This window comes from Typopeltis vanoorti, chromosome 17 (genome assembly GCF_054136105.1).
Source record: "Typopeltis vanoorti isolate ZY-2024b chromosome 17, IOZ_Tvanoo_1.0, whole genome shotgun sequence".
NCBI lineage: Eukaryota > Metazoa > Arthropoda > Arachnida > Uropygi > Thelyphonidae > Typopeltis > Typopeltis vanoorti.
Genome location: NC_143565.1, coordinates 61,658,770 through 61,684,999, shown reverse-complemented (window position 1 = coordinate 61,684,999; position 26,230 = coordinate 61,658,770). Strand labels below are relative to the sequence as shown.

The following is a 26,230-nucleotide window of genomic DNA, read 5'->3' as shown; positions in this document are numbered from 1 at the left end:
TGAGTTTCTTTTGACCAAATTAAGCAACTCAATTTTTCGTATATCTGGAGAATGAGAAATGTTATTTGCAGAGAGCCAATCCATAAGAACTTGCTTCTTATTAGACCAATTTGGAACTTTGTTTAATCGAATAGAGTGATATGAAGCGTCATCAATTATAAAAACAGCATTTTTAGGAAGGTTTGGAATCAGTTTTTCTTCAGCCCACTTTTCGAAGATCGTAGAATTCATTTGCCCATGGTAATCTCCAATAGTTGAATTGACTTTGTATAGTAAGTTTGAATTCGGTAAAAAAACCATTTCTCCACCCGCACACAAAATTATTATGAGGCGCGAGGCATTTCCGGTTTGTAGCGCTCCACATTCTTCTTTAGACTGCCAACATTTTCCATAAGTTAAATTACTATCAATTCAAGTTTCATCTAGATACACAATCGGTCTTTTCTCCTCCCTGAAACGTCTTATTGCTTTCAAATACTGTGTTCTAGATAAAACAATGTCACTTCGCTCCATGACTTTTTAAAACAAAATCAATTTCGGAACAGTTGGCACTCTTTTCTCGACAACGTAAAATTCGTGAATAGTTCTTCTTATAACGTCTACATCAAAATCATTCAAAGCTACGGTTTCGATGGTTTTCTTTTTCTGGCGCTTTTTTTTTTTTTTTAGGAGATTTAAATTTTGGCTTGCCTTCACCTTTTGATTCCCTACGAATTCTTTTAACAGTCGACCCCGATACACCCGCAACTGCACTTGCACGTTTTATGACTTGAGAAAGGGGAACAAGAAGACGGCCTTCTGACGATTCTTTTCGCAGAATGTCAGCATTATTTAATATTCTTTTGCAAGAGCTACTGAAACGTTTAACAACAGAACTTGTTGACTGTACTGGATCCATCATACAAATTAATAATAAAAAAAAATGCAAAAAAGCGACAACAAAAATCAAGCTAGTACTAGTACAGCAACAGACAGAGCACATGATTTCGCATGTTGGCGACTGATTCGTACATCCTTCATTTCTTTCTCCCCTTCAGCGTGAATTGACTATTCTTGGCAAAATGCCAAGGAGGGATCTACAAATGGTGGGCGAACTATAGTAATGTATGGGAAGTGTTCAGGGAATGTCTGAGATTAACAGTATCAGACTGCATACCTATGGTCAGGAGGATAAACGAAGTGAGGATTAAATGGCTGAGTAGAGATATAAATCAAGAGCTGCAAAAAAGAAAACATTGCGAAGAGAATATAGAAAAAAAAGTGATCACCATACTCATGACCAGTACAAAATGCAAGCAAGAAGGGTGACTAGTTTGGTGATGAAGACCAAATCAGATTATGAGAGAAAATTAGCCAAATTAAATCCAAAAGACTTTTTTCATTACATAGTATGTTTAAAAGTTTAAATCCATATTAATGATACCAAGTAATTTTATAAACTTGGTTTTTTTACTCCTTCTCCCAAGTAAGCAAAACAGTTAAGTTTGCACCTGAACATAGTTGAAGTCAAAAAGGTAGTGCATCACCAGGCACACACTTAACTGTTTTGCTTACTTGGGAGAAGGAGTAAAAAAACCAAGTTTATAAAATTACTTGGTATCCTTAATATATATTATCCCCAAGGTAAAAAATTTTCACAGTTTAAATCCAGTTATGAAGTTACTTCACGTGCAAACTTTGTTTGCTTACACTTGGATAAAGGATGAAATCAAAAATATAATTTCTTGGATTCTTTAATTTATAGTATAACCAAGTGGAAAAACTTTCAACATCTAGTATGATGATTTAAATAAATTGGCATTGTGTGTAAAGGACTGTCAATTTAATGTTGCAAAATATAAAGTTTATGCATTTCAGGTTGAAAAGGATACATACTATGAATCATTGATAGTACTGGATTTGCAAGAAATTCATGAGGCTAAGTACTTGGGGATAACGGCTGGCAGAGAGTTGAAGTAAAGAGGGCAAACTACAAAAGTTAGTAAAATAATTCAAAGGATTACTTGGATTTGAAAACACATGCTAACAAGTAGAGATAGATTCGTATCCCTCTTTATAAGGCTTCATGATTCAGCTCCATCTTGATTGCTGTGCACAAATTTAGTCACATGAGATTCTTGAGAATCAAAGACAGGATATTTAGTAGGGTGTTGCTACAGACCCAGGAGCACAGAGGGTGGGGACCAGGAGATGTTTAGACAGTTGAGTTTGGCAAGTGCAAGAAGAATGAGTGTTATGGGAGATTTTAACTACAGTAGTATAAATTGGGTAGAGGAAGATGCATGTAGCAATAAGGGAATGGAATTTCTAGAATTCTTGAGGGACAAATGTCTTAGGCAACATGTAATAGACGGTTCAAGAATTTTGGATTTGGTTATAGCATCAGAAGAGTTGATAATAACTGAGATGACATCTCTTCCACCAGTTGGAGAGAGAGTTACCATATGGTTTTGACTTGGAAAATGAATAGACATGCAGGAGTATCAAAGAGACGGGAATGTATGTGGAATTATACAGCAAGTGATTATAATAGTCTAAGACGTCAACTTGAGAAAGTTTCATGGAGGAAGGAATTGGAAGGCCAGGATATCATCAGTGAGTTGGAAATTGTGAAAGAATATTTGTCAGCAGCAATAGAGTTGTATACCACGAGTGAAGAGGAGGACACAATTTGGAATAAAGTGGATGACAAACAATATTAAACAGGAATTGCATGCGAAAAAGAAGCTATGGAAGAGATATAAGGAGACAAGTGAGAGAGGATGCTTGATGAATATAAGACACAGGCCAGAAGAGTGACTAGTATGGTAAGGAAGGCGAAATTGGAATATGAGAGGAGATTGGCCCTAAGATCCAAAGAAAATTATAGGGAGTTTTTTAGCTATGTGGCCAGAAGGAGGAAAAACGACTATGGAAGAATGATATATTGGGATAAAAATGGGAATAGAGTGACTGATGCAGAGGACATAGTGGAATTGTTCAATGAACACTTTATTGGAGTATTTCATCCTGGATGAGTCAGTTTTAATACTAGAGGGATAGGGCAGGTTTGAGGTTTAGAGGTACAGGAGAAGAGTGTGTTTCAAATACGGAGTATTACGGATGTAAAGCTGGATGGTATTTCACCACGAGTTTTGAGAGAATGTGCTAGGGAACTGAGCCTTTGACCTCGCTTTTCAAGGAAAGTCTGGCTGTGGGAAAAGTGCCCATGGAATGGAAGGAAGGTAAGACAGTGCCATTGCATAAGGGTGGTAGCAGACTGGAAGTGTCTAATTATAGGCCAGTTTGTGTGTCATCAGTAGTTGTTAAGACCTTGAAGAGAAAAGTGAGGGACTGTATACAACATTGGGCAGATGAGGAGAGTTTATTTTTCACTTGGTTAGACTATAATAAGTTTAGTTTAATCCTTTATCCAAGTGTGAGCAAATAAAGTTTGCACCTGAATGTATCTTCAGGACTGGGGTAAGGTAGTGCAACACCAGGCAACTCGTTGCAAAGGTGGAGAAAGCTCTCATTACTCCTATCTCAGTATCTCCCGTAATGCTATGCATTAAGGCAAAGGCAACTACCCATACCGGTTTCGACCTTTATTGAGGTCTCGTCAGTGGGAGCCAGGCCTAGTAGTGGAGATACAAAGGCAGAAGCAATGAGAGGTCATCCTAACATATAGGAGTTGCCAAAGGGTGTGCAACCTTATTATTAAATGTGCAGTGCATTATGGGAGATACTGAGATAGGAGTAATGAGAGCTTTCTCCACCTTTACAACGAGTTGCCTGGTGTTGCACTACCTTACCCCAGTCCTGAAGATACTTTCAGGCGCAAACTTTGTTTGCACACACACTTGGATAAAGGATTAAACTAAACTTATTATAGTCTAACCAAGTGAAAAATAAACTCTCAACATCTTTCTCTGAATCCGGAGTAATTTAATAATAAAAGGTTGTACATCCCTTTGGCAACTCCTATAGGTTAGGATGACCTCTCATTGCTTCTGCCTTTGTATCTCCACTAATGGGCCTGGCTCCCACTGACGAGACCTCAATAAAGGTCGAAACCGGTATGGGTAGTGGCCCTTGCCTTAATGCATAGCATTACACATATCTGCAAGGAGATGTGCTTTGCATTATGGGAGATACTGAGATAGGAGTAATGAGAGCTTTCTCCACCTTTGCAACGAGTTGCCTGGTGTTGCACTACCTTACCACAGTCTTGAAGATACTTTCAGATGCAAACTTTGTTTGCTCACACTTGGATAAAGGATTAAACTAAACTTATTATTGGGTAGATGAGGGTAATGTTATCTGTGAGAGTCAACATTGATTTGTGAAGGGGTGCTCTTGTTTCAGCAATATACTAGCCTTTTATAATAAAGTTACAAGAGCATTAGATGAGGAAAAGGCATATACTGCCATATTTTTGGATTTAGCGAAGGTATTTGACAGGGTGCCACATGATAAGCTGATATTTATTTAAGTACTCTCTGATACCTATTGGCTGTCCGATAGGTATCAGAGAGTTGTGTATGGTGGGGCAGTTTCAAGGAGGCAGAGGGTTACAAGTGGGGTCCCAGAGGTCTCAGTACTAGGACCTATATTGTTTAAACCTTTATATGAATGACATTGTCAGTGGATTGCAGGGGGATATCCAGTTGTTTGCAGATGATGCGAAGCTGGGAAGGATTATTAGTAATAGTGCAGATGTGGTAGCCCTGCAAGAGGATTTGAATAAGCTAGATAGATGGGCAAATGAATGGGGGTGTCGATTTAATGCAGCAAAATGTAAGGTCTTGAGGTTTGGGAAACATCGATGGGTCGCTGCATACTCTATGGGAGGAGTTATACAGGAGGAGGTAGGGGAGACAAGAGATCTGGGTTTTGATGATTTATAGAAACCTGAAATTTAGCGGACATAGCGCAAAGGCGGTGAAGGTAACACAGAGGATTGCTGCAATAATGAGAATGATACTGACCTGCAGAAATAAAACGGTTATTATTCTGTTGTATAAAACTCTGATCAGACCACACTTGGACTATTGTTCTCAGATTTGGTCCCCAGGATTTGAAGGAGATAAATTAACTGTGGAAAGGGTACAAAGGTGGTTTCAGGGCTGTACAATGTTAGTTATGAGGATTGGCTGAGGGAATGTGGACTGCAGAGTTTGGTGGATAGAAGAAGGACAGGTAATATGATTGAGACTTTTAAACTGTTGAAAGGTGATTAAAGGGTTGACACTGGGGAGTTCTTTCGCTTAATTGAACAGGGGGAAGGAGTGATGACAAGTGGCCATCCCTGGAAGTTACGAAAGGAAACTGTGAGCAAGAGGTGAGGAGTAGTTTCTTTGCATGGAGGGTGGTTGAACCATGGAATGCATCGAGGGGGCACCTCCCCTCGATGAGTCTTGATAGAGTTTGTGTTTCTTAGGAAGGACCTACCACGTTGAGCCTTTTGACTCCACAGCGGCTTGGATAATAATAAGAATAATGAGGTGTGAGAGAGAGAGAGAATTCAGAGATGAGTGATCAACCTGGTGACAGGTCCATGGAATTTATACATACTATGTATCATATTGTCATGTTAAACCCTATGAGAATAGGTTGAAGGTGTGTGTGGGTTACAAAGTTCAATTGATAGGCTGAAAAGAAGGGACATGATAGGAACTTATAAGATATTAAACGAGTTTTATAAAATTGATGCAAAGGAAAATTTTCAATATATGACAAATAGTAAGAGAACTAGGACTCATCCATGGAATTTGTGTGTGTGCAAATATGATGAGCCTCCAGACTCCATTTAGATACCATATAATAATAATGATGATAATTATTATTATTATTAGGCCACAGTATCATTCTAATGAATATCAATATCATTTTTTTTTCATGTAATTACTGTTGATATTTCTATGGCATTTTATGAGGTGTGGCACGAAGTCTGCTGAACACACTAGGCCTGCTGACCATTTCCAATGATGAATATCCTGAAAGGGCTATACGTCATCATGTAAACATATTTTTTTATTTCTTATGTCTTGAAGCCATTTATATTAGGTCTTTTTTTTTTTCATAATTCATGATTTATATGTTTTAGATTTTTAGGCTTTTAATTTATTTTGACTTTTATTATCATTACATCTTTCATTACCAAATTTATTTCTCATTCATATTATATATCTTAGTTATATTTCAAATTTTAAAATATTTTTAAGTTTCAATGGAGTTCCATCTTATTTTTCTTCCAGTAGAAAGGCATATATGTTGGTATCACATGGTTACTAAATAACTTAAGGAATTCACAACGTATATTGAAATATAAATTAAAATAAACTTTAATATATACTTCCTATATTTCGGCAACGTCCCGTTGCCATCTTCATGGGAATATAAGATTAAGACACGTGCATGCAGGCACTAGAAACAGCAAATGAGGTCGAAGAGAGAAAACTCCTGTTTTTTTTGAAGTCCTGATGGTGTCCCCTAGCAGGCTTTATTAGGTATTCTTGGCTGTTGAGCTGAAGTTCTCAAGATGTATGTCTCCCAAATTTGTTGAGGTTTGGCATGTTTCTTAGGGCTGAGGCTGATTCTATGAATAGTCTTTCAAATTTAAAGTTGCTGCGATGTATTACTGTGGCTTTCTTCCATCATATTCTGTGGCATGTATCCAGAGCATGGTCTGCAAGCATAGAGTGGCTGTACTGTTGAAACCGGATGTAGTCTTTGCGTTCCAAAATTTTGATATTCGTTGTCCTGCTGTTTGGCCAAAGTAGGACAGCTTACAATTGCAAGGGACCTGGTATACACCAAGTAGGTCTAGGGGAAGTGATTGGTCTTTAGCGGAGCAGAAAAGGGATGCTAATTTTCTATATGGTCTGTAACAAGAGGTCAGGTCATGTTTTTTTAGGAATTTGGTAATTTTTTTCCGAGGTGCCCCGGATGTAGGGAATGGTGATGGATTTAGAGTAATCTTTATTGTGAAGGGGAGGAGGGGGCTTGTGGTTTACTGGTTTTAGTATTTTTTGGGGATTGTAGTCATTGGCAGAGAAAGTGTTAAGGATGCGATTTAGTTCAGTGGTTAGGGCATTGTCATTTGAACAGATTAGTTTAGCCCTGTTGTACAGAGTCTTAATAACTCAATATTGTTGCGAGGGGGGGGGGGGGAGGGAATTGTTGGTGAATGTACCTGCCTGCATGGGTGGGTCTTCTATAAACTGAGAAAACCAAGGTTCTATAAGGTTCTATCAGGCTGACGGGTGCGTAGTGTGTCTAGAAAAGGGAGGCTGTTGTTTTCCTCTTTTTCCATGGTGAACTTGATTCTGGGGTGTTGATTGTTTAGAAGGAGAGGATTGCATCAGGACCATGTGGCCAAATAGCGAACACATCATCAACGTAGCGAAGCCATATGGTAGGTTTTTGTGGGGCAGAATTTAAGGCTTTCTCTTCAAAACTCTCCATAAAGAAGTTGGCCAAGGGTGGGAAGAGTGGAACCCATGGCTGCCCCCTCTATTTGTTTGTAGAATTTTCCCTCCTAAATGAAATAGCCGGAGTTCATTGTGAACTGAAATAGGGCTGAGATATCGGGAGGAAATTTGGCTTGGATGAACTCTAAGGTTTCCTTGAGTGGGACATTTGTGAATAAGGAGGAGACGTCAAAACTGACCATTATGCCAGAGTGTAAGGTTTTCTACATTGGCTTTGAAGTGGGCTGAGTTTTTATGTGTGATGGTGTGTTGCCAGTATAGTGTGCGAGCCTTTGGCCAAATGTTTGGCTCATTTGTACATGGGGGAATCGATGTCATCAACTATGGGACGTAATGGCACATTCTGTTTATGTATTTTTGGGAGCCCATATATATGGGGGGGTCTGGAATTAAAAGGTTTTAATTTGCTAGTAACTTCCATAGGTCAAGAAGTGACCTTATTAAGGAGCCTATGGAGTTTTCTAATTTGTGAGTTGGTGGAATTGTATTCAATAAGGAGGTACGTAGCCCGATCTAATAATAAAGCATTAAGCTTACCTGTATAGTCAGTTTAGTTGAGCACCATGGTGGCGTTCCCCTTATCCGCTGTGGTAATTACCATTTCTTTGTTTATCTTCATTTCCTGTAGAGCCTTATATTCACTATTAGATAGGTTGGTTTTTGGTGGTCTTGCTTTGGTGAGAACATAGGCTACATCCTGTCTAATATTGTTGGTGATGTGGTTTGGAAGGTGGCAGATACTGCATTCAATCTGGATCATAATTTCTTCGGCTGGTATTTTTCTAGGAGCAATGCAGAAATTGTGGCCAAGTGCAAGAGCGTTGAGTGCTTCAGGCTTGAAAATAATGGAAGGAAGGCTAACTACAGTTTTGAGTGGTAGTTTTGGTTAGGAGGTAGAGTTCTTGTTTAATTTATAAAATTTCTTGATATGTCGACTCTGTATTTTCACAAATTCTTTATCTTCCAGAGACGTCATATAGAATTGACCAAAGTTTGTGATTCAGCGTGTTGGAAAGCTCTTCCTCTAGCTCGAATAGCTTTGTTTGAGTCAACCAGAAGAACATGCATGGAGGTAATTTGTTCTCGTAGTAGCAAGGTGAAGCTAGCGCGGTTATAAATTTGGAGCCTTCTGTGAAAAGAAACAGTGCTTAAATTTCACACAATTCGGGATTACCTGATTATCCCGGCAGCGTTTCAGGAAGGTCAAACGATTCAGTTGTCTTGATAACTTCAACTTCAGTTTACCATAATGGCAGGCCTTATGTGATAGAATCTCAGAAAAAATTACCAAAATCCTAAAAAAAACATGACCTGACCTCTTGTTACAGACCATATAGAAAATTGGCATCCCTTATCTGCTCCACTAAAGACCAACCACTTCCCCTAGACCTACCTGGTGTATTCCAGGTCCCTTGCAGTTGTAAACTGTCCTACTTTGGCCAAACAGGCAGGACAGCGAATATCAGAATTTCGGAACACAAAGACTACATACAGTACAGCCACTTTGGGCTTGCAGACCATGCTCTGGATACACGACACAGAATATGGTGGAAAAAATCCACAGTAATACACTGCAGCAAGTTTAAATTTGAAAGACTATTCATAGAATCAGCCTCAGCCTTAAGAAGCATGCTAAACCTCAACAAATTTGGATGCATGAGACTGGCCCAAATTTGGGAGACGTACATCTTGAGAACTTCAGCCCAATGGCCAAGAATACCTAATAAAGCCTGCTAGATGGCACCATCAGGACTTTAGGAAAAACAGTAGTTTTCTCCCTTCGATCTCATTTGCTGTTCTAGTGCCTGCATGCACGTGTCTTAATCTCATGTTCCCATGAAGATGGCAACATGTCGTTGCTGAAATACAGGAAGTATATATTAAAATTTAATTTTAATTTATATTCCAGTATACGTTGTGAATTCCTTAAAATATTTAGTAATCATACTATTTTTTTTGTCATTACCATCATATTCATTCATTATCATGGCATCATTTACAATTTCTACTTTAACTTCTATAGATCATACTGCCAAAATAGAGCAAGGATAGGCAATAATACCAATGTATGATTGTTTCATTATTATGTTTTAATACTTCCTTAATTTAAAAAGAGTTAGTCAAATTAAAATAAAAAAATAAAAGCATTCTGATGAAGGGGGTTCTATAAAAATAAAGCTTTGCTTATCTCTTTATATCATAACTTAATGTCATTTTTTAATTAATACAAATCACAGGATCTTCATATGCACAAAGTATTCCAACTATTCTACAGTATGTCTGCTATAACAGAGATAGCAGACATGCTGTAGAATAATAATAATATTATTACTATTTTGGGCAACTCCAAAGAGTCGACAGACTCATCGAGGGAGGCCCTAACATCATGTCAAGAACAACTATTCGACATTCACCCAGAATCTATCATACCTTGCCTTGAACTCATTCAAGGTCATAGCACCCACAACAAATTCTGGTAGCTTATTCCACTCATTCACCACTCTCCAAGTAAAAAACCTAGTTCTAACACCCTGCTAAACACATTCTTTCCCAGCTTCCATGTATGGCCCCTAGTCCTCCCACCACCAGTCCTATCTCAAAAATATCTTCTGGATTAATCTTATAGAAACCCTTCAGTAATTTGAATGTCTCAATCATATCACCCCTTTTCCGCCTATCAACCAATTTTTGCAACCCACAAATCTTCAACCTGTTCTCCTAAGGTTCATTCCATAGACCTGCTATCATCTTGGTCACTCATCACTGGATCCTCTCCACCTCCTCCCCATCACGAAGAAACCTGGCACCCATATCTGGGCACAGTAATCTAGATGGGGTCTTATCAAGGCTCAATACAGAGGAACAATAACTTGTTTGTCTCTGCTTGTTAAAGTATTTTTCAGAAGCCAAGTGATTTGATGAGCTGATTTAGCCACTTTTGCAATGTGCCTCCCTAAACTTCAACTCCCTATACACCAACACTCCCAAATCCCTGGCCTCATCAATCTCCTGGAGTACGGTTCCCCCAATGTGATATACTGCTGCTAATCTTTTCAGCCCAAAATGCATAACTTTGCACTTTACCACATTAAATTGACATCCATTTTCCTTAGCCCAGTCCTCCAACTATCCAAATCATCTTGCAAAATTTTGACATCCTGTGCACTCACAATTGCTCTACCCAACTTTGCATTATCAGCAAACACGTAAACGCTTCGTCTCAGATCCTTTCCTATATCATTAATGAATAAATTGAAAAGTAGTGGTCCAAGAACAGAACCCTGCGGCACACCACTAGTCACAACTCGTGAATAAACCACTCTCTGGTATCTCTCCATCAACCATCCTCCTATCCCTCTCATCAACCCTATATCCAACCCCATCTGCTCCAGTTTACTGATTAGAGTTCCATGTGGTATCCTGTCAAAGGCCTTGGCAAGGTCCAGTAGAATCACTGTAAACCCATTACCCTTATCCAGTTCAGCCGTCACTGTGTTATAAAACGTGAGCAAGTTACTGAGGCATGATCTACCCTTCACAAAACCATGTTGTACTCCATACAGTATCCCATTTTCATCTATCCAATCCTGTATTCTTCTCTTGACTAATTTCTCCAACCACTTGACAATGATTCCTGATATGCTAATTGGACGGTAATTTGCAACAGCAGTCTTGGAACCTCCTTTATGCACTGGAACTATTTTCCCCCCTCTTTCCACCCCCTCAGGACTAACCCAGACTCGAGACTCAAATTATACAAAATGGTCAAGGGTACTGATAATTCTTTAGCCGCTTCTCGTACTACACGAGCTGGTATACCATCCAATCCCACAGATGTGTTGACATTGAGGTTTTGTAATAGACAGTTCACCTCCACTTCATTCACCACAATTCCTGTATATAAGCTGTTGGTTCTTCCATTCCTGTAATGTCACCACCTGGATGATATACTCTTGCAAAGTGCTCGCTCAGTAATTCAACTACATCAACTGATTCGGTTACTTCCCTACCATCGCCATTCTTTAAAACAATTCGCCATATACATTTTTTCTTTTACTTGCAACATATCGAAAAAACTGTTTGGGATTCTCTTTAGCCTGCATGGCCAATGTTCTTTCATAATCCTTTTTTGCTTTTCTTACCACACTCGTTACCCTTCTGGCCTAAGCATTATACTGTTCATGTGCCTGCCGGTCACCTATCTCCTTAAATTCCCTCCATAGTTGTTCCTTTTTTTGCAGCTCAAGCTTAATGGTGTTATTCATCCATTTAACCCCTACTTGATTTATTATTTGGACTCTAGGTATACAGTCAGCCATTGCTTCATGCAAACACTTCTTAACTGCCTTCCATTCACTATCAACTTCTAGCCCTTGCAGTGGGTACATGCCATGGAACTGAACCAATCAAACTCCTACGCTTGTCATACTTACCAGCCCGATAATTCCACATATACCCTGTCTTAATTGTAAATTCCACACCTTTAGCCACCTCCTTAGTCAAGACCCTATGATCACTCTCACCAATTGGTGGCAACGTGGTCATATTCGTTACAGCCAAATTCTCAGATGCAATTACTAGGTCAAGCACTCTCTGACCCCTAGTATTTTCCATTACATGCTGTCGCAGATAGTTATTCCTTAATAACTGCATAAAATCCAATTCCTTCCTCCCATGTGTCCTCTCCTCTTTCCAATCAATGTTACCATAGTTGAAATCTCCCATAATAATTACCCTCATTCCACTCATTTCTTCTATTTGCTTATGCATACTATCTCCACCATCTATTCCATCACTTTGTCTATAACAGCACCCAACTGTGTATTTTGTTTTGCTAGGTTCAATCTCACACCAAATAGCCTCAAATATGCTCTTTTCTCTATCCTGCAGTTCCACTTCTATTCTCCTTAGCTGTAGCACATCAGTTATCAGTTATCAGTTATCATCAATAACACTCCCCCCCATTTTATTCTCCCTGTCACTCCTGAACACACCATACCCCTCACATTCAATCCTACTAGCTGTGTCATCTTCGGTCAGCCATGTTTCACTAATGCCAATAACCTGTGGTCTGGAAGTGCCAACCAAGGCCAAAAATTCTTCATTCTTGTTCCTAATACTTCTGGCATTAGTATACATAAATTGCAGAAGCCGATTTGTCCCATCCCAATTTTGATGCCTTATACTAACTATCCCATTCTTATTCATGGTCTTTCCTACTCGCTTGGGCATATTACACACATTCACACACTCAACTGTCTCCCTAAAGTCTGCATATCAACTCCCCCCCCCCAATAACTCTAGTTTCCCTGATAGTTGGAATACTTCATACATATGATCCGTGATTTGTATTAATAAAAAAACGTGACATTAAGTTATGATATAAATTTATTTTTATTAATTTATTTTTATTTTTTTGGGTGCTTAAGGGTCAAAGCTGTATTACTGAGAGGAGACCTCCACATAGCCTTTAAAGGAATGCGGAGAACCGACCAGTTCTTCTGACCTAATGTCCAATCCTCACCTTCTCGTGGTGCACCCTGTTGGGTATCTACTTTGATACTCAATGAACGAGGATGGGCTGGCAATTTGGGATTTAGCCGACCAAATTGTATTCTTATTGGTTAAACCAAAATAAAAAATGATGGTACAACATGACAAAATTTCATGCCGGCTGGGGCATCACCCGGTTAAACAAGGCACCCGTTGTTTTCGCCAGAGAACCAGGGCGAAAAGTCAGCTACTGGAACAAATCTGAAAACAAACCCCAACTTAACATCACCAGTGTTAAAGATCGGTACTATCAACGTAAGAAGCCTGAATGGCAAAGAAATGGAGCTAGCTGAGGAATTAGATAAGTACCAGATCGACATAATAGGGGTGACTGAAACAAAAAAGACCAAAACTGGTGAGATCTTTCTGAGCAATAAATACAAAATGTTATATTCAGGCAATGACAATCAAGGAAAAGAAGGAGTAGCCATAGTATTCAACACAAAATCCGAGGCTAATCTTCTTGAATGGCAGTCAGTCTCAAGTAGAGTAATGTGGGCAAATATGAAAATGGGGAACTGGACAATGAGACTTATTTGTGCCTATGGTCCCACAGAAGGTTCTACTAAGGTAGAAGTGGAGAAATTTTTTGAAGCTTTAGAAAAAGCAACTGACACAATGAAAAAGGAAAAGTTTGTCCTTGTTGGGGATCTAAATAGCAGAGTAGGAAATGATTGTGAGACATATAAAAATATTTTGGGAAAATTTGGAGAAAAGAGCAAAGCTAATAATAATGGCAAATATCTGTTCGATTTCTGCTCAGGACATGGACTGGTTATTACTAACACCATGTTCCAACATAAAAATGTGCACAAATTCACATGGAGAGAAGAGGCTAGGAATAACAAAAGTCTCATTGACTATGTTATTGTTGATAGTGATGTTTTCTCCCTGGTGCAGGACACCAGAGTGTACAGAGAATTTGAAATTGGAAGTGATCACTATTTAGTCTTGAGCAGGATAAAATTGAATTTCATATTGAAAAGAATAACATGTAAGAAAGTTTTAAAGCGAATAACAGTTGAGCAGCTCTCAGATGTAAACTGTAGACTAAAATACAGAAATATTATTGAAAAGAAAATGAAAGAGTTTGAGAACAGGAATCAAACCTTGGAGATTCAGTGGCAAACTCTGAAGAAAACATTGATTGATTCTGCCAGAGAGGCATGTGGTGAGGTTGTGTGCAAAGATAAAAAATCAGAACTCCCTGGTGGACACAGGAAGTTAAAGAGGCAGTGAAGGAAAAGAAGAAAGCATATCAAAAGTTCCTGGCAAATAAGTCAGCTTTTACTCTTACAGAATACACAGACAAATGTAAGAAAGCTAAACAGTGTGTAAAACTAGCTAAACAAAAGTCATGGGAGGACTTTGGCAAGAATATAGAAAATAAATATCAAGAAGGTGGCAAAATATTCTGGAGGTTGTTGAAGAAGCTTAGGAATGGAGGAAAGAGTGCTGTAAAAGGAATTAGAGATGATAAAGGTGAAATGAAAACAGGAGAAAAAGATATCCTTGAAGTATGGAGTAATTACTTTGAAAAACTGCTAAATGAAACAAGCAGTGATGACAGCACAGTGATAAAAAACACTGACCAGGCATGCAGTCAGGAATACATATCTATACTTGAAGTAGAAAAAGCCATCAAAGGCTTGAAATGTGGAAAGGCAGCAGGAGTAGATGATATTCGACCAGAAATGCTGAAGTAAGGTGGTATAAGAGTCTTACAGTGGTTGCACTGCATAGTTCAGAAAGCCTGGACAGAGGGACGAATTCCCGATGATTGGATTAGAGCTCTCATAGTACCCATATATAAAAAGGGAAATAAAACTGAATGTGAGAATTACAGAGGTATTTCCCTACTGAGTGTTCCTGGCAAGATCTATGCAAGTATACTTGAGAAACGGTTGAGAAGAATTGTGGAAGAAAAGCTTGGTGAAGAACAAGCTGGATTCAGGTCAAATAGAGGCTGTCAGGATCAGATCTTCACTTTACGACAAATAGTCGAGAAAGCATGGGAATATAACAAAGATCTGTATTTAAGTTTTGTCGATTTGGAAAAGGCATATGACAAGGTGCCAAGAGAGAATCTATTCAATACGCTGCAGTTATATGGTGTCAATGGGGCATTATATCAAGCAATACTTAGTCTTTATTTGAGTTGTGAGTCAGCAGTTAGAATTGAAGGAAGTACAGGAAGATGGTTTAATGTTAAATCTGGTGTGAGACAAGGATGTACATTATCCCCTCTGTTATTCATTATCTACAGGGTGTTCGGGATAAATTTGACAGTTTCGTAAGGAAAAAGAAAATCTTCTTTGTATCTATTAAATTTAATGAATTGACAAAAAAACATTACAGGCAGAGTTAATTACAATACTATCAACAAGATTTACTCAAAATAACCACCATTAGCATCGATCACAGCTTCAATTCTGCTTCGGAACCTCGAACAAGCTGATGCTACAGTCTCCCTGGGAAGGGCCGCAAAAACTGTTTTAATTTTATCCATTAACTGGGCTTTTGTATTACTGGAAGTGCGATTGGTGTCTTTTTCAACTGCGCCCCATACAAAATAATCCATGGGGTTAAGGTCTGGGGAGTTTGGAGGCCAAACATTTGGACTGGTGAAGTCGTAGAAATTTTCAGACAACCATTTTTGACTTTTCCCAGAGGTGTGGCAAGGGACCGAATCCTGCTGCCATACATACGGCCTACCATTGGCTACCCTTGTTATCCAGGGCTTGACTACAGTTAGCAACTCCACGAACAAAGCCCGAATTCCAATGCCAGGGTTCTTCAACACCTGTTCCTGCAGATTTGCGAGGAATTCTGCTGTACGAACGCAATCAGATCGTCTGCTAGGGATCTTTCTTCTTGCTACATCCTCGTAGTCACCATTGCAAGTCTCTAGTTCATGCCTGATTGTTTTTACTGTATTCTGGGAGCATTGGGCAGCAGTCGTAATATCCTTATTTTGATGGCGGGCACGAATCATCATGATACAAGTTATTCTCTTCCATGATTCAGGTGGGTTCCAGCTATCCATCCTTTCTGACATCTTGTATATGAATGAAGAAGGGTCCAAACTTTTAAATGAAGAGAAGTGTGTGTTAATACATGTAACTTACGGAAAAATATAATTAATTATAAATATGTCAAATTTATCCCGAACACCCTGTATATGGATCATATTATGAAGGAAAGTGGTATTAAACCTGATATCAAAATTGGAGATGTTAATGTCAGCTCTTTACTTTATGCGGATGATGTTATACTTCTAAATAAATCCGCTACAAGTCTGCAAGATTCTCTGTCTAAATTGAATAGCTGTTGTAATAGATATGGTATGAAGGTCAGCAATAAAAAACAAAGACAATGAAAATAGGTAGAATCATTGAAAATGTCAACTGTGTTGTGAAAGGAGAACCTGTGGAAGAACAAGTAAAACATTTCAGTTACTTAGGCACGATTTTTACTGAAGATGGTAAATTAAATATAGAAATAGACAACAGAATCAGCAAAGCTGGTATGGTGGGAAGTCAATTGAATAAATTCATATGGAATAAGAGAGAAATTAGTCGGAACACTAAATTAGCTGTATACAAGACAGTGTTCAAATCCGTTTTAATTTATGGATCTGAGAGCTGGGTCAGAAGTAATATACTTGACCAAAGACTAGAGACTGCAGATATGAGAGTCCTGAGAAAGATTAGAGGTGTGAACAGATGGCATCAATGGCAATATCATATTAAAAATGAGGATATTAGGAAAGAACTTGACATTGTCAGCATCCAGGAATGCATTAGCAGAGCTAATCTCAGGTGGTATGCTCACTTAAATAGAAAGGGAGAAGAAAGATTAGCAAAACAAGTGTTCTCTGCCAGGTTGCAGGAAAAACGACCCAGAGGAAGACCAAGATATAGGTGGATCGATACGGTACAAAGTGCCTTAGACGATAGAAATATAAGATCTGATAATGTTGGAGTCTTGACAAGTAACAGACTGATTTGGAGGAAAATTGTAGGTAGGAAGTTAGTAATGATGTAAATTTTTCATGTCGTACTGTCATATCCTGTACACCCCTTGAGGGTACATGGCAGGAATTTGATGATGATGATAAATTTATTTACTGAAACTAATATACTTATTCTGTATTTCTGTAAGTATCAGGTAAGTGTAGATTGCTTTTTATTTTTTAAAATGAATACCGGAACACACTTCATCAACCACTTTCTGCTTTCTCCTTCACTTCTTGTCCTGATGTTTTTATGCTTTAGCAACTTTTCATGTGTAGGACTGATATATTAAGTAAAAATCTCTGGTATCCATTGCACACTGGCTTAATACAAGAGTTGGCAAATATGGTTCTAACTTTTAGCCTATATGTACAATAAGTGCATGCCATAAACACTTCTCGGTTTAGTGCCTACATCATACCACTGCAAAGTGTCAAAGGTTAATCATTACAGAAGTTACAAGCATAAAATAGTGGAGTGCAAGACTAAAATGCCTTAAAACTAAAAAATTCTATAGAAATGGATCACAATAGATGAGTTGAAAAAGCCAGACCAAACTCTGATTGATTATGATCTGGGGGTAGCTTACCAGATACTTATATAAATTTCAAAATATTTTCGTTTTCACTTCTACCAGTCTTTGGTTTGATGTATTTCTTTGAGCAAATATTTTAAATATGAACTATATTAATAAATCAAGAAACTATCTGAACAATGCAAGTCTCTCAGCAAGTTTAAAGATGAAAATTATGACATACTTGTGTGATGAAGGGAGACTCACTCAAAAATTCAGCAGCAAAAGTCACATTAATTCATACCTCATTATATGTTTGTTATATTTTTTGGTATTAATAAATAATATTTCAATATTTATTTTTTATAAGTATTATTTCTGGAAAAATTTCTATGTTACTGCTCTAAATAAATATTAATGTTTATGGCTATTTTTGCTTATTTTTGTTTAGGAGTATCCCTTTTTTTATAATGTCATGGCTTTTTCTCAGTTTTTGGGGCATTACTGATGTTTTGAAGACAGATACATGAAGAATATATAGGAAGAATAATTTTGGACCTCTTGGGGGACCCTGTAACCCCTAGAGAACGCGTCCCCCTGGGTGGCAGATAGGGGAGCCCACCGTGTGTGCGCACGTGCGTGCGTGTGTATATGGTGGGATGGTCCGAATATACCGAATAAGGACTCGTGGACCAACAGGGCCATAAGGGGCAATCATCTTGATTGTAAGGGAAGCGGCACTCCCATGGACCCCTAGCTGGATCTATCTCCTCTCCTTCTACTACTTTGAGGAAGATCCACTTACTTTAATCTTTCCTATAAGGCCTTATTAGCCAACTCTTCTTATTTTATGACCCCTATGCTATTAGAGTACTCGAGGGCCATGGGGTCTTTTCATTTCTGGCCTTACAACTATGCCCTCTCTATAAACCTTACTGTAATTCTTCTATAATCTATTCTTTCCCCCTTCAATATACCCTATTCCGCCTATGGGTTTAAATTCGGAAGAAGGCTAGTTCAGAAGCCTTAAGGTAGCAGCCCTACCACTGAACTATTCCATCATCAGGCTAGTCCCCTGACATGGAGAACATAAGTCTACTAGTAAGCTGACAGAAAAAGATAATCGAATTGAATCTATAGGAAATGACCCTGGAATGGAAAAGGTAAAACAAAAATGGAAACGACAAAATATAATACACATAGCAAACTGGAATGTAAGAGGAATAGCATATAAAGAAATAGAATTAGACCAATTATTAAATGAAAGAAATTTTAAAATAGCAGTAATAACTGAAACAAAAAAGAAATTAAAAGGAACCATGAGAACTGAAAATTTTAATGTGATATACAGTGGAGTTGACAGAGACCAAAGAGCACAAGCAGGAGTCATGATTTGGATTCATAATTCCCTTTCAAAACAGTTAAAACATTATAAATTATGGAATGAAAGAATAATAGAAGCTAGAATAAAAATAGATAGAGATTATTTAACAATGATTGGTTTATATGCCGAAGAAGAGGGAAGAGAACAAGATAATATTGATTTTTATAATCAGCTACAAAACATGTATAATAAAAATAACTAAAAATGATTACATAATTTTAGCAGGAGACTTAAATGCAAGAATTGGAAACACGAAAATTAATAATAATATAAGAATACATGGAGAACATACTCTAAACAGGAATGGTAAAAAATTGGTTGAGTTTGTAGTTTATAATAACCTAAAAATAATGAATTCCTTCTATAAACATAAAGACATACATAAATATACTTAGGCAGCAAGAGGATGGAAATCAATATTAGATTACTTTATACTAAATGAAAAGACATCAAAATATATACACTAGATGTTAGAGTTCACAGAGGATATGAAATAAGCAGTGACCACTTTCTTGTTAAAATAAAATTAAGATTACCACCTAAATGGCTACAAGTAACAAGAACAGAAAGAAAAATTGAAATATTTGTTTATAAAACTAGCCTGTTGAATGACACAAATGTAAAATAGCTATATGAACAAAGAATTAACCAATATCTAGACAAAATACAATAAAATGAAGAAATAGAAATAGAATGGTTTCATATAAAAATGATAATAAATGCAGCAGCAAATGAAAGCTTAGGAAAGACCAAAAAATTCAATAAAAGGAAAAAACTGAAGATCTGGGATGATACAATCAAAGAAATAATCAAAAAGAAAAAAGAAGCCTATCACAAATGGTTAAGCAGTAAAAGATTAGAAGATGAAATAGAATATAAAAGAATAAGAGCCATAGCTAAAAGAGAAGTCAGAAAAAGACAGAGAATCATGGAACAAATTTGTTTCTAATTTAGAACATGATTTATATAAAATAAGACCCAATGTATATAAAATTTTGAAACACTTAAATGCAGATACCAAAGAAAACATAAAATTAAACACTGAATTGAAATTAGAAGAATTTCTAAATTACTACACAGAATTGTGGACAGACAAATATTTTAAAAAAGACAACTGGCAAACAATTAAAACGAAAAGGAAATAACTAAAGAAGAATTAGAAATCAGCCTGAAAGAAACAAGAAACGGAAAATCACCTGGAGAAGATAAACTAGGTTCAGAACTATATAAATATGCAGGAACTAGATTCAAAGAAAGACTCTTATTATTTTTAAATAAAATTTATTCAACTGGTATCCCCCAATAGAATGGAAAAAAGCAATTGTGATTCCTATCTTTAAAAAAGGTAATAGAGATGACCCTAAAAACTATAGAGGTATCAGTATACTAAATTCCTGTTACAAAATATATAGCAGAATCTTAAATAGCAAACTAATGAAATATATTTTGAAAACTTTATTTTAGAAGTACAGAATGGATTTAGAAAAGGACGATAATGTATAGACCCGTCCTTTTGCCTAAAATTAATAATAGAGAAAAGAAGAGAATACAATTTAGAAACACATATTGCATTTATTGACTTTGAAAAAGCATTTGGAAAAGTTAAAAGAAACATATTATTTAACATATTAAAAGAAAGACAAATACCAAATAATATCCTAAAAGCTATCACAAGTATATATGAAAATAATCATATACAAATAAGATTAAATCGCGAGCTATCATATACGAGAGAGATAAACCAAGGGGTCCGACAGAGATGTCCCCTCTCAGCAACTCTTTTTAATATCTACTTAAATGAAATAATAATAAAATGGAATAAAAATTTACATCAAGGAATTAAACTTTCTCCTACAGTAAACTTAAACACTCTTCTCTTTGCCAACGACCAAATAATAATTACAAACTCTGAAGATAAACTACAGAAAGCTATTTTAGATCTAAATGAGATATCCAAAGATTATGGTATGATAATATCAACAGAAAAATCAAAAACTATGGCCTTTAAAGGACAAGATTCAGCAAGAACTAAAATAGTAATAGATAACAAGATCTTAGAACAGGTGAATTCATTTAACTACCTAGGATGTACGATCACATATGAAAATGAAAAAGATATAAACATAAAAATTGCAAAAGATTTAAAAATAACAGGTGTAATTAACTCTATATTTAAACCAAACTTAGTTCAAAAGAAAACCAGACTAAAAGTATACAATACATTAGCCCTACCAGTCTTAATGTATGGAAGCGAAATCTGGACAATAAAACAAAAAGACAAACAAAGATTAACAATAGCAGAAATGAAGTTTATGAGAAAAATTGCAAAGTATACCCTCTTTGATCACAAAAGAAATGAAGAAATTATGGAAGAATTAAACCAAGAACCAGTAATAGAAAAAATTAAAAAATATAAACATAAATGGATGGAACACGTTCAAAGAATGAAAACAGAAAGATTACCAAAACCAGCTTTAAAATACAAGCCATTAGGAAAAAGAAAACCAGGATGTCCTCTTAAACGATGACTTCTAAGGCTGGAACAGGCCATGCTAGGCCTAAATCCTTGATATGCATGATGATGATGATGACGACGATAATTTTAGAGATACTTTTGTAGGATGTTCCTGGTTGTCTTCTTATTGAGCAACAGCCAGCGTATGGCAATATACATTTGTATTACTGCTGAAGTATGACTGAAAGGAAGGGGGATTGGAAATGTGAAGTAGGGAGATGTGGGAGAATTGCGGGTGAGGCAAGAGGTATGTGAATTTTAAAACTTGTGTTTTAAGGGTTGGCTGAGAATTCTTTGGGAACAAGGTGAAAGATAGAATTTCTGGGGAAAGGAGAAGGATAGAATATGATGGGTCAAGACTCCCATATGTTGGCTGCCACTCAATAAAAAGACAACCAGGAACATCCTACAAAGGTATGTCCAAATTAATCTTCCCATATATTCTTCATGTACCTGTCTTTAAAACATCAGTAATGTCCTAAAAATTGAGTAAAAATCCAATGACATTACAAAAGAGGATACTCCTAAACAAAAATAGCCATAAAAATTTAGGCTTTTTAAATAAAACACCTACACTACTTCGTTCCATTTCTTTACCCCCCCCCCCCTGCTGATTTGAGCTGAGGTGCTTCTCTTCGTTTTTTTTTTTAACAGGCTGCTGATCCCTAGTCTAATAGGATTAAGTTCATCTGAAAATCATATGCAACTTTAAAAATTATCATTTACCTGCAATATCTTATCTCCAGGATTGAGAGTTGTACTGGCAGGACCATTTGCAATAACATTAGCAACATAAACACCCTATTAAAATAAAAGAAAATTCAATATACTCAAGTAACTTGGGATTTCAAAGAACAAATTAATAAAACAGTCCCTATCATTTCTTTTGTTATAAGGATTATGACATAGAATTTAAAGAAACTTCCCTATAACTAACAATAATACAACATAACAAGCATATGTATGGATTCGTCCATAATTTTATTTCTAATACTCTTTTCCATACTAAAAATGAAACTAATGTTATAATGGGAAAAACTTGGTACTTATACAAATCTTTAAGGCCCATGATCTATCCAGACTGGTTTTTGTAATCACCATTTCTTAGGATAAGAAATGGTGATTACAAAATTTGCTATATGATTAACCATGAAATGGTTAATCTTCTAGCAAAACGTATAGCGTCTCAGACAGACAAATGCCACTTCTTGTGGTCCTAAATCATAATACTCATATTATATTGTCTGTAATAATGTAAGGTTATTGGTCAAAATTTTGGAGGGATGGGGGTTAAAATCTAGGTTTCAAGAGAAAAAACCCTACTTGCCCTTGCCAGAGATTGCCTAACTTAGGGAAACTGTTGAAGAAAGGTCAGAAAATATTCCTCTAGTTGGCAACTAGAATCGAACTTATAATGGTCTTTTTTAAGGCAAACCAGTGCTATCGATGCAAATACCATTTCAACAGGACTATAACTCTGTTATAAGCTAATATTAACTACAAATATCTGAAAACAGTGTTATTTTTGTTTACAGTAGACACTGTAAACAAAAACTCATTTCATGTGCAATATTATCAGTCACATGACTGATAATATTGCACATGAAATGAGTGGAAGGTCAAAGCTAAGTAATTATAGGGTATTTGGCTGTGGAACTTAATGCTATAAAGTCAATAAATAGTTATTTTCTTATCAATCTGTGTTCGCATGTATACCGTTAAAATCCAATCAACATGTACGACGAACACATAAGCCTTTCCACATAGTTAATGCTATAAAATTACTTTTCTCTGTTTTACTTGATCCTGAAATAAAAGTTTAACAAAATGTTATATAAACATAGCAGAATAAAAGCAAAACAGAGTTAGCAAGAAAGAAACCTTTTTTCAATGTTATATTTTGGTACATATATAGTCCTCTGCTCATCTGTTAACAGAAGTGTGATGAATCATTACCATTTGAAACATATACATTCAATAAGTGCCATGTTTTGATATTCATAGTATCAAAACATGGCACTTATTGGCAACTTTACAGACAATTTAGTTAAAACACTGTAAGAAAAGTAGGCAGCTGCTAGTACACACACACATAAGCCTATGCAAAGAAAACTAAATTAAAATTAAATCACCAATTCTTTTGTCTGTCATGATATGATAAACTATTTTCCATTGACAAAAACAGTATTTATTTTTGTTCCTGGTGAAATTTGACATTTCCTCAATATCCTCCATTCAAAGCATAATTTGATATGCACCCTACAAGCAACTAGATTGCTGTCAATTAAATATATACAGGATGTTTCATATTAACATACCCCTATTCAGAGCAATCTGTAGAGAGCACCGGTTGATGAAATATCCTCAAACTTGGTGGGTACCTTAAGCAAATCATGGGTGAGGGATTTTGACAAAAAAAAAAAAAAAAAGCTAGTTAAAAAATGACCGATAGGGAAAATATGGTGCTGCAAACAAAAAAATTACATTAATGTGAATCAAATGGTACGTGATTGTGAAATAATTCGCAGTCAATGACAATTGAAGTTATTTGATGATGTTTATTTCTCTCATTTCATAAAATAATGTGATACAAAAATTCTAATAGATAGCTTAGGTGTTGGACGTTATTCATAACTTCCGTTAACAGTATTACAATACCAAATGAACTAAATTATAAAAAGATGTTTATTAACTGGCTTATATTTTGCTAGATTTCAAACCAACATCTTCAGAGCAAAACAAACTGTTACAATTTATATGCAACAATTAGTAAGTAAAACTTCAAACTGTGATGAACCAAAGATCTAAAGTCCAAATTTGGAGTCCTCTAATGTAAAAAAAGAAGTATTTTGGGAATCTGTTATTCTAAGATCAATTCCAACACAACTGTAATGCATTTCATTGGGACTTTTTTTTTATTTTTATAACTTTATTAATAATAATTAAGACTTAAGATCTTTTGTCTGTTACAATTTGAATTGTTTCACTTACTGTCATGTGTAAACTGTAACACATTGTTTTGTTCTGAAGATGCTGGTTTGAAATCCAGTGAAATATAAAGTAACCTCAAAGCCAAAAGTCACAGGGGTTAATGTCTGGTGAATGCAGTGGCCATTTCATTGAAAAATGAGTGACTGATTACTCTATCGCCTATGGGGAGGTGCTCCATCTTCTATCATCTGTTGTTTTCATGCACCTTCTTTGCTGTAGCTGCGGGAGGATGAAACTGCTCAACATGTCCCAATAATACACAGCTGTGACCTGTGCAGGTCACAGGGCAAGTTTGATGGATTTCTTCAATAAAACACAATCTAAAAATAAACTTGGCCATAAATCCTATCCATACTGTGATCTTTAGCGAACATAAGGAAACTTGTTGAAATGCATGAGGATTCTTTGTAGCCCAGATGCAACAGTTCTGAGTGTTTACTGTTCCACAAACATAAACATGTGCTTCATCACTCCACAGGATGTTCACAGCCAATCCTCATCCAAGTCTCATTTGCAACTCTTGGTTATGGATAGGTTTATGTGGGTAGCACCGCAACGCTTCATGCAAATCTCTCCATATGGAAAATCTATTTGTCTTACTACAGCAGGTGCACTGCATGAACCTACAGCATTCTCATTTGACTGCTCAATAAATGAAGTTGAAACATCTTCAATTATTTGCAGAATTTCAGATTTATGCCCTCTTCCTTGTTGGACTGTCAAACTGCCTAATCTTCAAATTGACAAACCATGCATTGCAATATATTTGGTATCATTGGGCCCTTTCACAAAGTCTAGGCTTCTGTGCTTGCAAAATGCTGCTGCAGCATTTTCCCTATTCCTTTAGACACACTTCACAAGCAACGAAAGTTCTGGCAAAGTGAAACCCATCATGTAATTTGAATGAGCGTTGAGGCAGTCTTGTTCCTTCGTTTATATAGCCTTGCAGCTCATGTTGTATGCAACATTCGCTATTTTTTTTTTTTTTTTACTCACAACACCAGGGCCAGTCCGAGGGTATCTGATGCCCCTAGGCAAAGAAACTTTAGGCACCCCTATACATTGTCTCTCTATATATATTTTGTTATACTCGCACAAGCACACGTACACCTACACATGTGAATATTTATAAAAATAATATCATTATGAACATTAAAAGAATTCATTAATCAAAACCAATACATTTGTATACATATATGATTACTCCTAACATCAAGAAAATTATTAATCTTAAATACAAAAATTATGAAAAATATCTTTCGGGCTTTTGCTTTGGCAAAGCTTTGAATTAATTCATCTATATTGATTGTAGATGCAATTTCATGCTCTATAGATATTATTGCTAGACCAGTGAGTCGTTCCTGAGCCACCGTAGAGCTTAGCACTCCTAGACAATTGCCTAGGTTCGCCTAATGATAAAACCAGCCCTGCACAGCACCATGTGTCCCTTATTGGTCATTTTTTGAACTAATAATTTTATTGTCAAAATCTCTTTCTCATGATCAGGTTAAGGGTACCCACCAAACTAGAAGGTATTTTGTTTGCTAGTTCTCTCTATAGATTGCTCTGAACATAGATATTTTAATTTGAAACACCCTGTATTTCACACATTTCCACTGCTTATCACACTTCTGTAATAAATACATAAGTGTAGTACATGTATTAAAATAAAACAATAGAACGGGTTTACAGATTATTAGCTGAATGTGTACTCATTGCACTGTATTTAAATCATATATATATATATATATATAATCGTTCATATTTACTTGGTAGATAATG

At 36.4% G+C, this 26,230-nt stretch overlaps 1 protein-coding gene across 3 annotated transcripts in view; it reads right to left on the bottom strand.

The window, feature by feature from the left end:
- Positions 1 to 26,230, bottom strand: part of LOC150097438 (uncharacterized) — an 857,342-nt gene that overhangs the window by 30,657 nt on the left and 800,455 nt on the right. For all 3 annotated transcript variants that reach the window (XM_090406999.1, XM_090407000.1, XM_090407001.1), the window contains exon 22: positions 22,184 to 22,258. In XM_090406999.1, the coding sequence (XP_090263125.1) occupies positions 22,184 to 22,258 (75 nt within the window). The remainder of the gene's footprint in view (positions 1 to 22,183; positions 22,259 to 26,230) is intronic.